The sequence below is a fragment of the Pelophylax lessonae genome, assembly GCF_965119305.1.
Source record: "Pelophylax lessonae genome assembly, chromosome: 12".
NCBI classification, from domain to species: domain Eukaryota; kingdom Metazoa; phylum Chordata; class Amphibia; order Anura; family Ranidae; genus Pelophylax; species Pelophylax lessonae.
In genome coordinates, this window is record NC_138779.1 from 203,776,251 (window position 1) to 203,789,264 (window position 13,014).

General features: G+C 41.3%; 1 protein-coding gene across 1 annotated transcript in view; it reads right to left on the bottom strand.

Annotated features, from left to right (window-relative positions):
* LOC309568990 (sialic acid-binding Ig-like lectin 10) overlaps positions 1 to 9,472 on the bottom strand; it is a gene marked incomplete at its 3' end in the record, with an annotated part of 259,234 nt that extends 249,762 nt beyond the window's left edge. Inside the window, 2 exon segments of the mRNA XM_082274753.1 lie at positions 7,675 to 8,025; positions 9,406 to 9,472. Of these exon segments, the coding sequence (XP_082130879.1) occupies positions 7,675 to 8,025; positions 9,406 to 9,463 (409 nt within the window).
* Positions 9,473 to 13,014: the final 3,542 nt, after the last annotated feature.

Consider the following 13,014-nt stretch of genomic DNA (forward strand, 5'->3'; position numbering starts at 1 on the left):
TGGACCTACCAGGAGGAGGGTCAGCACTGATGTCAACACCTGTGAGTCCGTCTGGTTCGCCAAGCTGCATGGGCTGTGGAGGGGCTGAGATCCGTGCTACAGATGAACAAATTGCAGGTTGGGGAAAACAAAAAAAGGACAATTGGAAGGGCAAGTATCACATTCTATTAATGTCACACATAGGATAGTAGATAATCTTTTCCAAACAACTCACACAATTGACATCCAAGATAATATCCTACCTCGGTGCAAAGCATCCGAATCTAAGTCCTCTCTGGTAAAGATGGTATCAGGTCCTATGATGTTCAAGAAAGGTAATTGATAATCCCAGAGAGAACTTCGTGCACGTTCATCCAGCCGACCTTGTCGGTCATAAAGACCCTCCGCAGCCCATGCAATTAGCTTCTTCCGAACGGACCCACAGATGTCGTTGACCTTCTTCCGCACACTGTCACGGTGGCGAGGTGCTTCACCCAGTGCATTTACAGCATCCCGGATTTCATCCCACAATCTGTTCTTCTCTGTTACTGAGTAAGACGCGGCCCTGGTCCCATGTATCGCCTGATATCTGGCCATATAGGCGTGGACCAGGGCACAGCACTGATTGTGGGTGAAACGGGGAAGCCGGGATAATGTGGACAAGCTGACTCTGGTGGACGGACCCGCTCCAGGACTACTGTCAGAAGAGCCAGCTTGTCCACTTGGTGTGTTACCACCTCCCCCGGCTTCCTCCTCCGGGATGGGGATGGTGGACTCCCTCATGGATACAGCTGGAGCCTCCCTCACACCAGAGCCAGACGATCTGCCCACCCTGCCCCCCCTGCCCCCCCTGGCCACCCTGGCCACCCTGGCCACCCTGCCCCTTCTCATCCTTCCAGTGGGTGGGGCCATGGGAGCACGAGGTGGGCAGAGAATCTGGCTGTCCAGCAGCAGCAAAGAGCCCCAAACTCCTAAATCTGAAATGACAAAAGAGAAAACAGAAAAAACAGGATTTGCAGATTGCTCTTCATATACAGTATAATTAGTGAACAGTTACAGAACACACTTACCTAATGGCACAAACAGACTTGGTGGTGGTGGTGGTGGTAGTAGTGGGCAAAGAGCAGAAGAGGCTGCAAAGAAATGGAAAAAAAAAACACATAAGAAAATGCATATGGGTACAAATCACACGAGGCCCTCCAAACACTTACCTAATGGCACAAACACGGTGGTGGTGGTGGTGGCAAAAAAAGCAGAAGAGGTTGCAAAGAAATGTAAAACAAAAAATAAGAAAACGCATATGGGTACAAATCACACGAGGCCCTCCAAACACTTACCTAATGGCACAAACACAGTGGTGGTGGTGGTGGTGGCAAAGAGCAGAAGAGGCTGCAAAGAAATGGAAAAAAAAAACACATAAGAAAACGCATATGGGTACAAATCACACAAGGCCCTCCAAAAACCAGATCAGCAGCTTAGCAGCTCACAAAAGAAAGATTTGCAAAGTTGTCTTTGAGTCCAATGAAGGTGGTTAACCAATGTGTAAATGGTGTCCTCTAGTCACCCAAAGAAAACCTACAAATGATTCCAATGGTATTGCCATATCCCCAAAGTACTTTGCATAAGTGAGTCAATATTGGTTTCCTCACTCTAGTTGCAGATATATTCCAGAAGTAAGACCTAGGCTAATGTAATAGGAACAAAATAGGGGCCAAGTTGTAACTTGCAAGAGAAACCCACCACTTTGTGTGTCCTTTTTCCCATTTGTATTAGTGATTTAGGCAGTTAGACAGAGTTGAGATGTTTCATATGATTTTTTGCAAACAGACGAGCAGGTTGTTTAGTAAAATGCCTAATTGTCTCCCATTTTGAGGAGTCATCTAAAGTCACATGATAGGAAGAACTAATGTATATTTTTCTTATTTTTCAGGGGATGCTGGTTACCCGCAGCTGACGTGGCTGATGGCTCCAATCAGGTACCCCCAGGGCCCAGCAGAGAGGAATTACAACAGGGCCTTGCGGAGAAGCCGGAGTATCATTGAGTTGACCATAGGTCTTCTCAAGTCCCGGTTTCTCTGCTTGGCCCGGCCTGGGGGTGAACTCCTGTACTCTCCTACAAAGGCTTCCAAGATCATCCTGGCGTGCTGCGTGTTGCACAACATGTGCGTTGCCCGGGATGAATCTTGGGAGCTGACGGAGGAGAGGGAGCCAGAGGTCCGTCAGCCGGCGGCCCCCAGGCGGCGGAGCACCGCTGCCGGTATGGCCACCCGGAATACCCTGGTTGCTAGCCACTTTACATGTAAGTACTGTAACCGGTCAAGATAGGGCATGTGTATTAATTAGCTAGTTAGCAGAGGTGCCACTCACAGGGAGACAGAGGGTCATTATCATCTGCCAATGACACTTGCCATTGTAGATAAAGTGTAGTCAACATTGGTAAAATTGTGTTACTTGAGCAAAAACATGCACCTCTAACCATAAACATGTTGGTATTGTGAATAGTGTAAAGGGCTGAGAAGAGCTGGCAGGTGTTTATTTGTGTCTATGCCACCTGTGTAGTTATTGATAACATGAACGGCTGCTTGGTATCTTATGGTGTTTTAATTTTCCAGAACATCAACATCTTGGAATCATGGCACGTACCATGGGAAGCCTGTGGTGATGGGCTGTCTGGCGTCACAGGTGTGTATTCAAATGTTTACATTAATGATTTCTGGTTTGTGTAAGTTGGCATAAAATGTGTTATTTCACTCGTGATGTCGAAATTAAATGAAGTTCAGAATGAAGCAAACAGGCATTAAGATGTGATTTTCATAATGAAATGTCTTATCCTTTGTTTTATTTTTCCAGGAGTGGTACTGCTTGCGGGTGTAGGTGGTAGAAACCCACCTTGATGGACTCCACTCATCTTCTTTTGTGGTCAGTGGATATTTGGTAAGGCACATGGCCAATGACCAACATGAACACCCTGGAACTTCGAAAGTGGCTTGGAAGCTGACCAGCAACCTTGCCATGCCTGTCCCCTATGAGCTGGTAGAGGTGCAGAATGGATTCTGAACTCTGCCGGAAGTTGTGGAAGACATCAGAATCCCGTAGCCATGGAGCAAAGATCGTGGTCTGGCGCTGTAAAGGCACACGGACTGGAGAGTGACAATATTATTTTGCTGCATCCCTCCTTCTGCTGTCATTCTCAAATAAATAAAGACATTAGAATTGAACATGTGTTTTTTTGTTTTGTGTGGGTGCCTACAGACAAAAGGGCCATCCACACTGTAAGATTTAGAGAAGACTTTATCCTTCAGATTGACATTTTCTATGTAGTGCAAGGGCCTGCCTGATTGCATCCAAATTGAAAGTGTTGAGGTTTGAGCTTATATTATATGGTTTGGTTAAGTCTACAGGAAAAAGTCTAGACAAATTGTTAGTGTATGGCCCATTAAGCTGCCAAGGCCGGAGTTTTGCACTTTGCATGCTGCTTGTACTGGTGATGTGAGGGGTTGTAATGTAGAGTAGGGATGTGACAGTGTTGTGTTGAGGTGTGAGGCAAATGTAGTGTTGGACTATGAGGGTCTGTGTTGTTGAAATATGGAGAGAGTCCAATATCAGACACCTATGTTTATTGGTCAAGAAATTGTAAGAACCATGGTAAATATGTAAAGAATTGCATCTCGATAAAACTAGGACCACACTCATAAAATCAAAATTGTGTTGTTTCCATTGATGTGCTTGAAATTTGGGTAGGACACCCCCCCCCCCCCCAAATTCAAGATAGTTAAAAAAAACTGTTAAAAAAAATGAGAGTGAAAAGAGATCCCAAGTGTAGTGATGTGATTTGAACCCATGACGTTGTTAACTGCAGTGAAGTTGCAAAGCACTTAGCTATTGTGCAGAATAATGCTGTATGGTGGAAAAAAAGGAGTGTGTTAAGGCTAAAAAGCACATATAGCTAAAGAACTAAACATTGTATGGAATGTGGGAAGAAGACCATGGTAAAATTGTGAGGTTTCATCTTGCCCTGAAGTAGGGTAGGGGTTTGGTCACTTGCCTTTGGTACTTTCAATCATAAGATCGATTTGACACACAGACAAGATCAAAAAAACACTTAAAATGGTGTAAACTTGCAAGCGCTTCTGAGTGTAACATTATTTAGCAATATATATGATGTAATCCGTTACATTTTAGCAATATAAACAAAAAAAGAAAATAAAAAAAGTAGGTGGAGATGGTAAGCCTCGAACCTACAGCAGAGGGAGATGAATTACAGACGTGTGATGTGTGCACTAATCCACTAGCCCACATCGCTATGTGAAACTGCTATAAGCACGAAGACATAAGTTTGCGAATTGGCGAAGCCGCGATCGTAAGTGAATCCCGCTGACGGCGGAATTCATTATTGCTGTTTCACTAGCCAATTCGCCGCAGCGCCAGTTAATTGATTTGAACGCGGCGAAACTGAAACACGTCATAGATGTTTGAAGCTGCAGTTTCTTTAAATCCGGCCCCCCATAACTAAACTAGAAATGAAATGGGCCTACGAACTTAAAAGTTTCTCCCCTCTGGGTCTAAATATAGATTGGGACGTTAATTGTTTTATAGATTCAAGATAATACATTTTTCCCTTTCTCTATATTTCATTTTATTCATTATTCATTTATCAGTTAATACAAATTACATTTAGCCATTACATATATATTTTCCTCCTATACAATTTTTACCCTACCTTATTTATGTTTGTGATATTATTATCCATGTAAATTTACACTTTACCCCTACCAGATATACACATTTTTTATCTGAGATATTTATGTCATTTGATTTTTTATAATATGTTATGCACATATTTATCATCATAGATGCACTATATTTATGATGCACTTTAATATTAATTTATTTACCCCATTATATAACCACTGTTGACCTTGATAAAATGTATTTGTTCAAATATTATTTCATTATGACATTCACATTATTTCAATATTTCATTATGACAATATGTATTCACTAATAATTTCCTCTATGCATTGTGGCATTATCACACTTTATATTTATTTAATTTTATTCCATTCATATATTTAATTTAATTTATTTTTAAGAATTCAAATATATTTTTTTGCCACTCATTATTTATTATTCATATATAGATAATTAACCTTACTTTAAGATTTTATTTCCATGCACTTTCCCCATAATAATATACCTCACTTATATATTAACACATTTTTTTCATACTGATGCTCTGTACTATTTAATAACACTAGTATTAGAGCTGGAGATGAGACTTTGTTATTTATTTGTTTCTTCTTTATTTCTTATATTTTCCCTTCTTCATATATTCTTAATAGATCGACCCAAATTAATAGTTGTGAGTCATTCATTTTTCTCCGGGTTGCAAATATATATTTATTTTCCTTTTTTTCCCTGTTCGAAAATGGCGGCACTAGTCTCCTTCCCTTAGATTAGCCACATCAATGTCTAAAGTGGAAGCGATACTTAACACTTCCGGGTTAGACAACCCCTTCTTTGTTTACCTCTAGGGCGGAAGTGATGTCAGACACGTACTCCGCCGGATGTGAGAGACCGGTGTTCCGTGAAAAAACCATACCCGTAAAAATGCCATACCCTCGTCACTTCCGGCGCACCTACGTCAGAACCTACGTCATTGAACAGCTGAGGAGCTCACTAGTTCGGAGGGTATGGAATTTTCACGGTACACCGCCTCAGCTGTTACATTAAAACAGCTCGGCTGCAACATGAATCATCTCCGCTCCTACCCCTGTCACTTCCCTGATCTTGGCTACTAAATGTAAAAGCGGATCACGGAGCCGAGATCTCAGTGATTTAGATTTCATACACCCGCCGCCGCTTTTACATTTACTAGCCGAGATCAGGGAAGTGACAGGGGTAGGAGCGGAGATGACTCATGTTGCAGCCAAGCTGTTTTAATGTAACCGCCGCAACAGCTGAGGCGGTGTAACGTTACAACACACTACCGGTAAAATTCCCTACCCTCCGAGCATGCGCAGTGCTAAGCTCCTCAGCTGTTCAATGACGTATCCGGAGCTGTGAGCATGCGCACTGCTACACTGCTCAGCTGTTCCATTACTTTTCTGACAGGAAGTGACGTGGGTATGGAATTTTCACGAGGTATGGTTTTCTCACGTTACACTGGAAATGACGTTCCGTCTCTCACACCGATCGTTTTGTGTACTCAACACATATCGCTTTGTCATTATTTATAACCCTCATATTATACATTTTATACACTGCGCATTAAATTAGTGGTTCCCTAAATTATATCTTACCAGATTAGAGGATAGCACACGAAACCAGAGGTGACGTTCCGCCTCTCATTCTGAATACCAATGTGAAATAATCATAGTCTGATCATTTTAAATAAATAAATTTAAACTTATTTGACATTATTTATTATTTATACAGTTCTTTCTTCCTATCATTTCACATTTCCCTTATTCTTACCCAATTGTATTTTAGATACATATATTTCTATTATGAGACTCCAATAAAATGGAGGTCAAAACAGGAAATGAAAATTCCCTGGTGACCCCAATCACCTATATGTGGTCTGATGACCTAAATTAACATACAGATATATATATATGCCTGTTTGAGATGATAACTGCAAAGCTTCTGAGGACGCGTTGGAGGCGAAATGGCCGTAGAGCTTGTTATCTCAAACACCTAAGGTCCCAGCTATCACTTTTCATTTTAGTGGTGGCTTTATATGTGAGTTCTTTTTTTACCATTGTTTGATTTTATATTCTATATACACTGTTTTTGTATGAGTGTTACTGAATATGTTATTGTATATTTTTATTAAATTGATTTCTACTTCATACTACACCATGAGCCTCTCCCATTTTTTTTATATAACTTAACCCTTCCATGACGTGCTGAGTCAATCTATGCATTGGAGGTTTTCTATGAGGCTGGAAGTTGCTGGCTACATTGATGTCCCAAAAGATCTGGAGACTGGTCGCATAACACTCGTTTGCTGTCCTATAATCTAGACAGCATTTGGCTCTGGTGAGTTTGCATTTCACTTATTTTTGTTGGTGGAGAGATCGTTATCCTTTTCATCGTGACATCCACATGTTCACTGGATTGCGCCTATTGAATGTCGTTACATTAATTTTATGAACTTTTCACAAGAGACATTTCTTCAATTTGTTTATTTTTTTAAATTGTTTCTTTTTGTCTATTTACTTTAGCACTGCATTTTTCTTTTGATTATTGTCATTATAAATTTGGGCCTAGAGAATGATGGACCAGCTCTGAGTAAGGAAGCGTGCCTCCGAAACACGTCAGCTGTCCTAATATAGGGATATGTCCTTTCCACATCCAGGTGGACTCATTTTATGCGATTTTTATTCTTCATGTTTGTGAGTATGTTTTTGGCATTTTAATAAAGATTTTAAAAGTGTCCAAGGGTAATGCACTTGGTGCTTGCGCCTCCTTTCTTTTATATTTTTAGTCTTTGGAGTTTCCCCATCTGAGGAGAGCAGCATGCCTAATATTCCCATTAGAGTGAGCGATTGGGTCATTCAGACATTATTTATGGGATTAAGTTAATTTTCATGGTAAGGAGGGATATTTTTTCATACAAGTGCATGGTACAGCAGGCACATATCGGGAATTTGAAATGCTGTGGTAACAATCACTTTAAGTTACACTCACCTGTTACGTATACTTTTACTTGTTTATCAAAATAATTATATTGAATTATACTGTGTTTGCTCTCCTCAAATCTGAAGAAGTAAGTGCCCTCATCTTCTTTGCTGGCGTTGGTGATTTTCAGGGTGCAGTCACCATTGTTAGGGTCTCCGATTGCGTGAAAGTTCTGCTTTCTCCCTTCTGACAAGTCAGTAGAAGCCATTATCTCATACCCTTTCTTCCAATATCCTTTTGAGTTGAGGAATTTCTCTCTACTGCCAGCTATGAATTTACAAGGCACAATGGCACACATAGACCACGGGATTAGCACTTCTTGGTTAACTTCAATTGAGTATTTATGAGATATCACAGTCTCTGCAGGGGGGAAAAAATGAAATACAGTATTATAGAAACTGATATATTTTTTAATAAAGGGTGAGTCAGCTCAAATAATAATTATAGGTGGAGCCTGGTGTACAGAGAAATGCCTGCCTTCAAATATGTCTGGAATATTCAAACAGTGGAAACTGCCTTCCATATTTCCAAAATATTCTTGTCCACCTGGAAGTTTTGGCTGTTCTGAGCTACCTTTATGTTCCACCTCATCTGGATACATTCTCAATAATATAAAATATAAAAAATCCAGCAGGGATGGTGGGAGCCCAACATAATAGGCATTCTGTGTGAGAATATAATTTCATATGCACACCCTCTAAAACATGGGTGTCCAACCTATTGGCTTCTCTGGGCCACATTGAGTGTAGAGAAATTTTCTCGGGCCGCATATAAAATATATACTATAGTAAAGGTATACAAGTAATAAAATGCCGCCGCGCCCTTCCCGCACGGCCGCACCCCCCGCACTAATTTAACACAACTAGAGGATGATCTAATGAAATGGAATCAGTATACAGAGGTTTACTTCTTCTGAGAGATATTAAAGGAACACTCTAGCCACCATGACCACTTCAGTGATTTGAAGTGGTCATGGTGGTAGGAGTCAGAAACTCAGAAACACTGCACATGCTCACATCCCCCCCCCCCACCTCCCCTCCGAGGCAGTCTCTGCCTACTGTTAGTTGGAAGCCGCTGTGGCCATGCCCCTGACCCAACTTCCTTCCTCCCCAGCATAAAAAAATTGTCAGGGGGCAGTGGGCCGCATTGCCTGGGGTTCCCGGGCCGCATGTGGCCCCCGGGCCGCAGGTTGGACATGCCTGCTCTAAAAGATGTCTAAACTTCCCTAAAGCACATCTTCCATGTTTCTTCCCTTTTCCTTGGTGATGTGTCATCATGCAGGTGCGGGCTCACAATACAATGCTGCCGAGAACAGCACTCAATACATGAATGTGTATTAGGAAAATGTTTACTGCTTTCCAGGGTATGGGAGGGAGTGGGAGTTTGTCACAAATTATTATTTCCAAATTCATGAAAGATGCCAAAAAATATATCCGTATATTCAAATAATGACTTCATATTTCAAAAGCCTAAAAGAATCGGATTTTTAAAACTGCAAAATTACTCATAAGTGATAAAGGGCATATATAATAAATGTATCAGTTTCCATGAAAACTATATTAAAAAGGGAAAATCTATAGTCATACCTTTAATTGATAATAGTTGAAAATTGGAAAAAATAAAATTATACTAAAAAAGTACATAAGTAGTAAAATATTAATAAATCAGAAAAATTAGGAAATAAATGCTAATGCTGACAAAATGTAGGTTCTCTAATTCTCTGACATGTTTCTCACAGACCCTTAGAAATGAGGAAGAGAATTGTCGCCAGCCGTATCCTGAGATTTCTTGGCCACATCCTGAAACTGAGATTAGACAATGAGCAGGACCTGTGAACAATCACAGTTCATTAGATGCATATACATTTTTTTATGTTAAATTTGTGTTATATGACAGTAAAGTGTCACTAAACCTACAACAATAAAATCAGTCTGTATATGCAGTAAAGCATGTTTGTTATACTCACTGTGGAACTTAACCACTTAAGCCCCGGAAGATTTTACCCCCTTCCTGACCAGGGGGTATTTTGCGATTCGGCACTGCGTGAATTTAACGGACAATTGCGCGGTCATGCGACGCTGTATCTAAACGAATTTGGTGTCCTTTTTTTCCCACAAACAGAGCTTTCTTTTGGTGGTATTTGATCACCTGTGTGATTTTTTGATCACGCGCTATAAACAAAAAAAGAGCGTAAATTTTGCAAAAATAGCAATATTTTTCACATTTTTTTATATGAAATTCCCCCCCAAAAAAATGTAAAAATCAAAATTTGTTAACATTTTCGGCCAATTTGTTTTATGCCTATGTTTGGTAAAAAAAATCGCAAAAGGCGTATTTTGATTGGTTTGCGCAAAAGTTATCGCGTTTACTAACAAAGGGAAAGATTTTTGTCATTTTTGTTGTTTTTTTTTTTTAACGCGTAATGGTGGAGATCTGCGATTTTTTTTGCGGTACTGCGACATTGCGGCGGACAGATCGGACCCTTGACTGACATTTTTGCCACTTTTGGGGTTACCAGTGACATTTCTACAGTAATCAGTGCTATACATATGCACTGTTACTGTAAAAATACGCTGGCAGTGAAGGGGTTAACTTTTTTTTGAAAGGGAGGGGCTATGTGTGTCCCTAGGGGCATGCTTTCTACTGTGATTGGCTGTGGCTTCAGATGTATGAAGAGTGATCAACGGTTCTACATAGTAGAACCGTATGATCATCCTTCATACACGGGGGAGAATGACAGGCAGCTTGTTTACACAAGCCGCCTGACTTTCTCCCTCTCCCCCGCCGATCGCAGAGTGACCGGCGGACATCGGGTCCACCGGTCACACGCGCGGGGGGTCCGTGACCACGCGGGAGCGCGCCTCCGGCGGCGCACGCTCGCTCCCTAGACCCTCACAAGCTAGTGACGTAGCCCTACGTCACTTTGCCTGTGAGGGGCTGACCGCCGACGTAGATAGTCGTGCGGCGGTCGGCAAGTGGTTAAAGGGTTAATCCTCTGCATTGTGTAAAAAAAGGCTGTTTGATCCTGACTTCTCTGATCCTACCCTTGTTCCCCTGTCCCCATAACATGACCGGATAAGACAGAGTTACTGGAGTCAGGCTGCACATACTCAGTTTGGTGGGTATTTCTAGAGAGTTTTTTTTTTTTCTTGGGAGAGTGCATGTGATCAGCCCAGGACCAATCAGCACTGTCTAGACCAGGGGTGTCCAAACTATGGCCCTCCAGCTGTTCAGGAACTACAATTCCCATCATGCCTAGTCATGTCTGTGAATGTCAGAGATTTACAATGCCTCATGGGAATCAATGTTTCTGAACAGCTGGAGGGTCATAGTTTGGACACCCCTGGTCTAGACAGATCCTGATTGGACAGCTCAGTGCACTATGGAAGTTCCTCCTACAAGTTTTAACCAGACACTGATAGAAGTCACAAGACTGCTTTATACTGCTGATGAGAAAAGGTATTTATCATTTTTTATTTACTAAAATAATTGCATTTCCATGTTCTGTGTACTGTGGGAGACCAGATATAGTGAATGCAGGGTCATGGGTTATTACCACTTTAAATTAGATGTCAACTCAATTAATAAAAAACGCTCAGGTACATTTTAAAATGTTAGTGTAATGTCAAAATATATGTTCAGTCTTTTAAATATACAGCTAATACCTAGTGTTGTTTCCATAGAAGTGTCCTTTTATGGGGAGATAACTGTCTCCCAATTATGCTTCTGCATTGCTGCCTTGATTCAGGGCTATCTTATTAGATAGAGAAAGGAGGTCAGAAAACCAATCTTTTAATTATGGGCTCACCTCTTCAGAGCTTCATTACTGTCTCAGGAAGACTTTTTAAACAAGAGGCTTCTTTTTTCCCCCTAACTCCAGGCCATCACCCATGGGTAGCTTTGCAATATCATGAATATCAAGACATCAAAGCGCAAGGATCATGGCTCATTGAAGGAGAAGAAAAGCCCAAATAATCCATAACCCAATGTAGCCGGCCAACTGCACTGTCTCCAAAAAGAGTCCTTTCACCTAACGTTACCCAACTTTTGTAGAACAGATATAACTTGGGGCACCTAAATACTTCAGTTCAGAACTATCTGAGATAATTTCCCTACACTCAGGGCTATCCTCTACCTACTGATCCATTGAAAGGGGAATTCCCAACACCATGGCCTTCTGAGTAGTCCAGCTGAAGCTTTTCCATGACCGGGATATTCCAAACTCTCAAGGCCAGCACAGTGGACACCAACATGGTGACCCACACCCTTGCCCTCCAAGAACATTATGAGCTATCAGTGTGACAGAGTCAGACCAGTCTATACCACTTACAGAGTTCATTTCAACATTACTTCTCCTCACATGGGATCTTTCAAGAGATATTCCCATTCCCAATAATGAATGCCCCTGTAATCCAGTTGCATAAATAACCAATCTTTCAGTGGTATTCAACATTTTTGGGGGGGTGCAAACAGAAAAATGTAATAGGCATTGCTTCGTGGTAAAAAATTGCGTGACTTTGAGGTGTGAAAGGGGCCTTCCGAAATCAAGGTACAAAAATATGTAGCAGAAAACAAATTGGCCTAAGATGTTAAAAAAATTTTGATTTTTACATTTTTTTTTTTGGGAGTGTCATATAGCAGAAAGTGAAAATATATATATATATTTTTCAAAATCGTTGCTCTTTTTTTTGTTTATAGCGCAAAAATTAAAAATCGCACAGGTGATCAAATACCATTAAAAGAAAACTCTGTTTGTGGGAAAAAAAGGACTTACATTTAACCACTTGCCGACCAGTCACATTGACTGTACTGCAGCAAAGTGGTTAGTTATCGTCCAGCGACGTAGACCTTTTCAGTCACAGCGGGAGTCGGGCCAGGGGAGGAGCGGCGGCGATCGCCGCTGCTCTTCCCCGATCGTCTGGGAATCTAGTTTGGAGATCCGCCCACTTGTGTAAACAGAGCGGGCGGATCTCCTCAGTGACAAGGAGTGACAGATTGCAGTGTTCAGCATAGCTGAACATGCGATCTGTCCTTGTGTCACTCAGTCACCTCCCCCCACACACGGGGGGCACCAGGCATACATTAACCCCTCCCTCTCCAATAAAATTAACCCCTTCCCTGCCAGTGTTATTTTTACTTATTTTTTATTTTTTGACAAGTGTCAAAAATGTCAATCAAGGGTCCGATCTGTCCGCCGCAATGTCGCAGTCCCGCAAAAAAAATCGCAGATCGCCGCCATTACGCGTTAAAAAAAACCACCAAAAATGACAGAAATCTTTCCCTTAGTAAATGCAATACATTTTGCGCAAACCAATCAAAATACGCTTATTGTGATTTTTTTTACCAAAC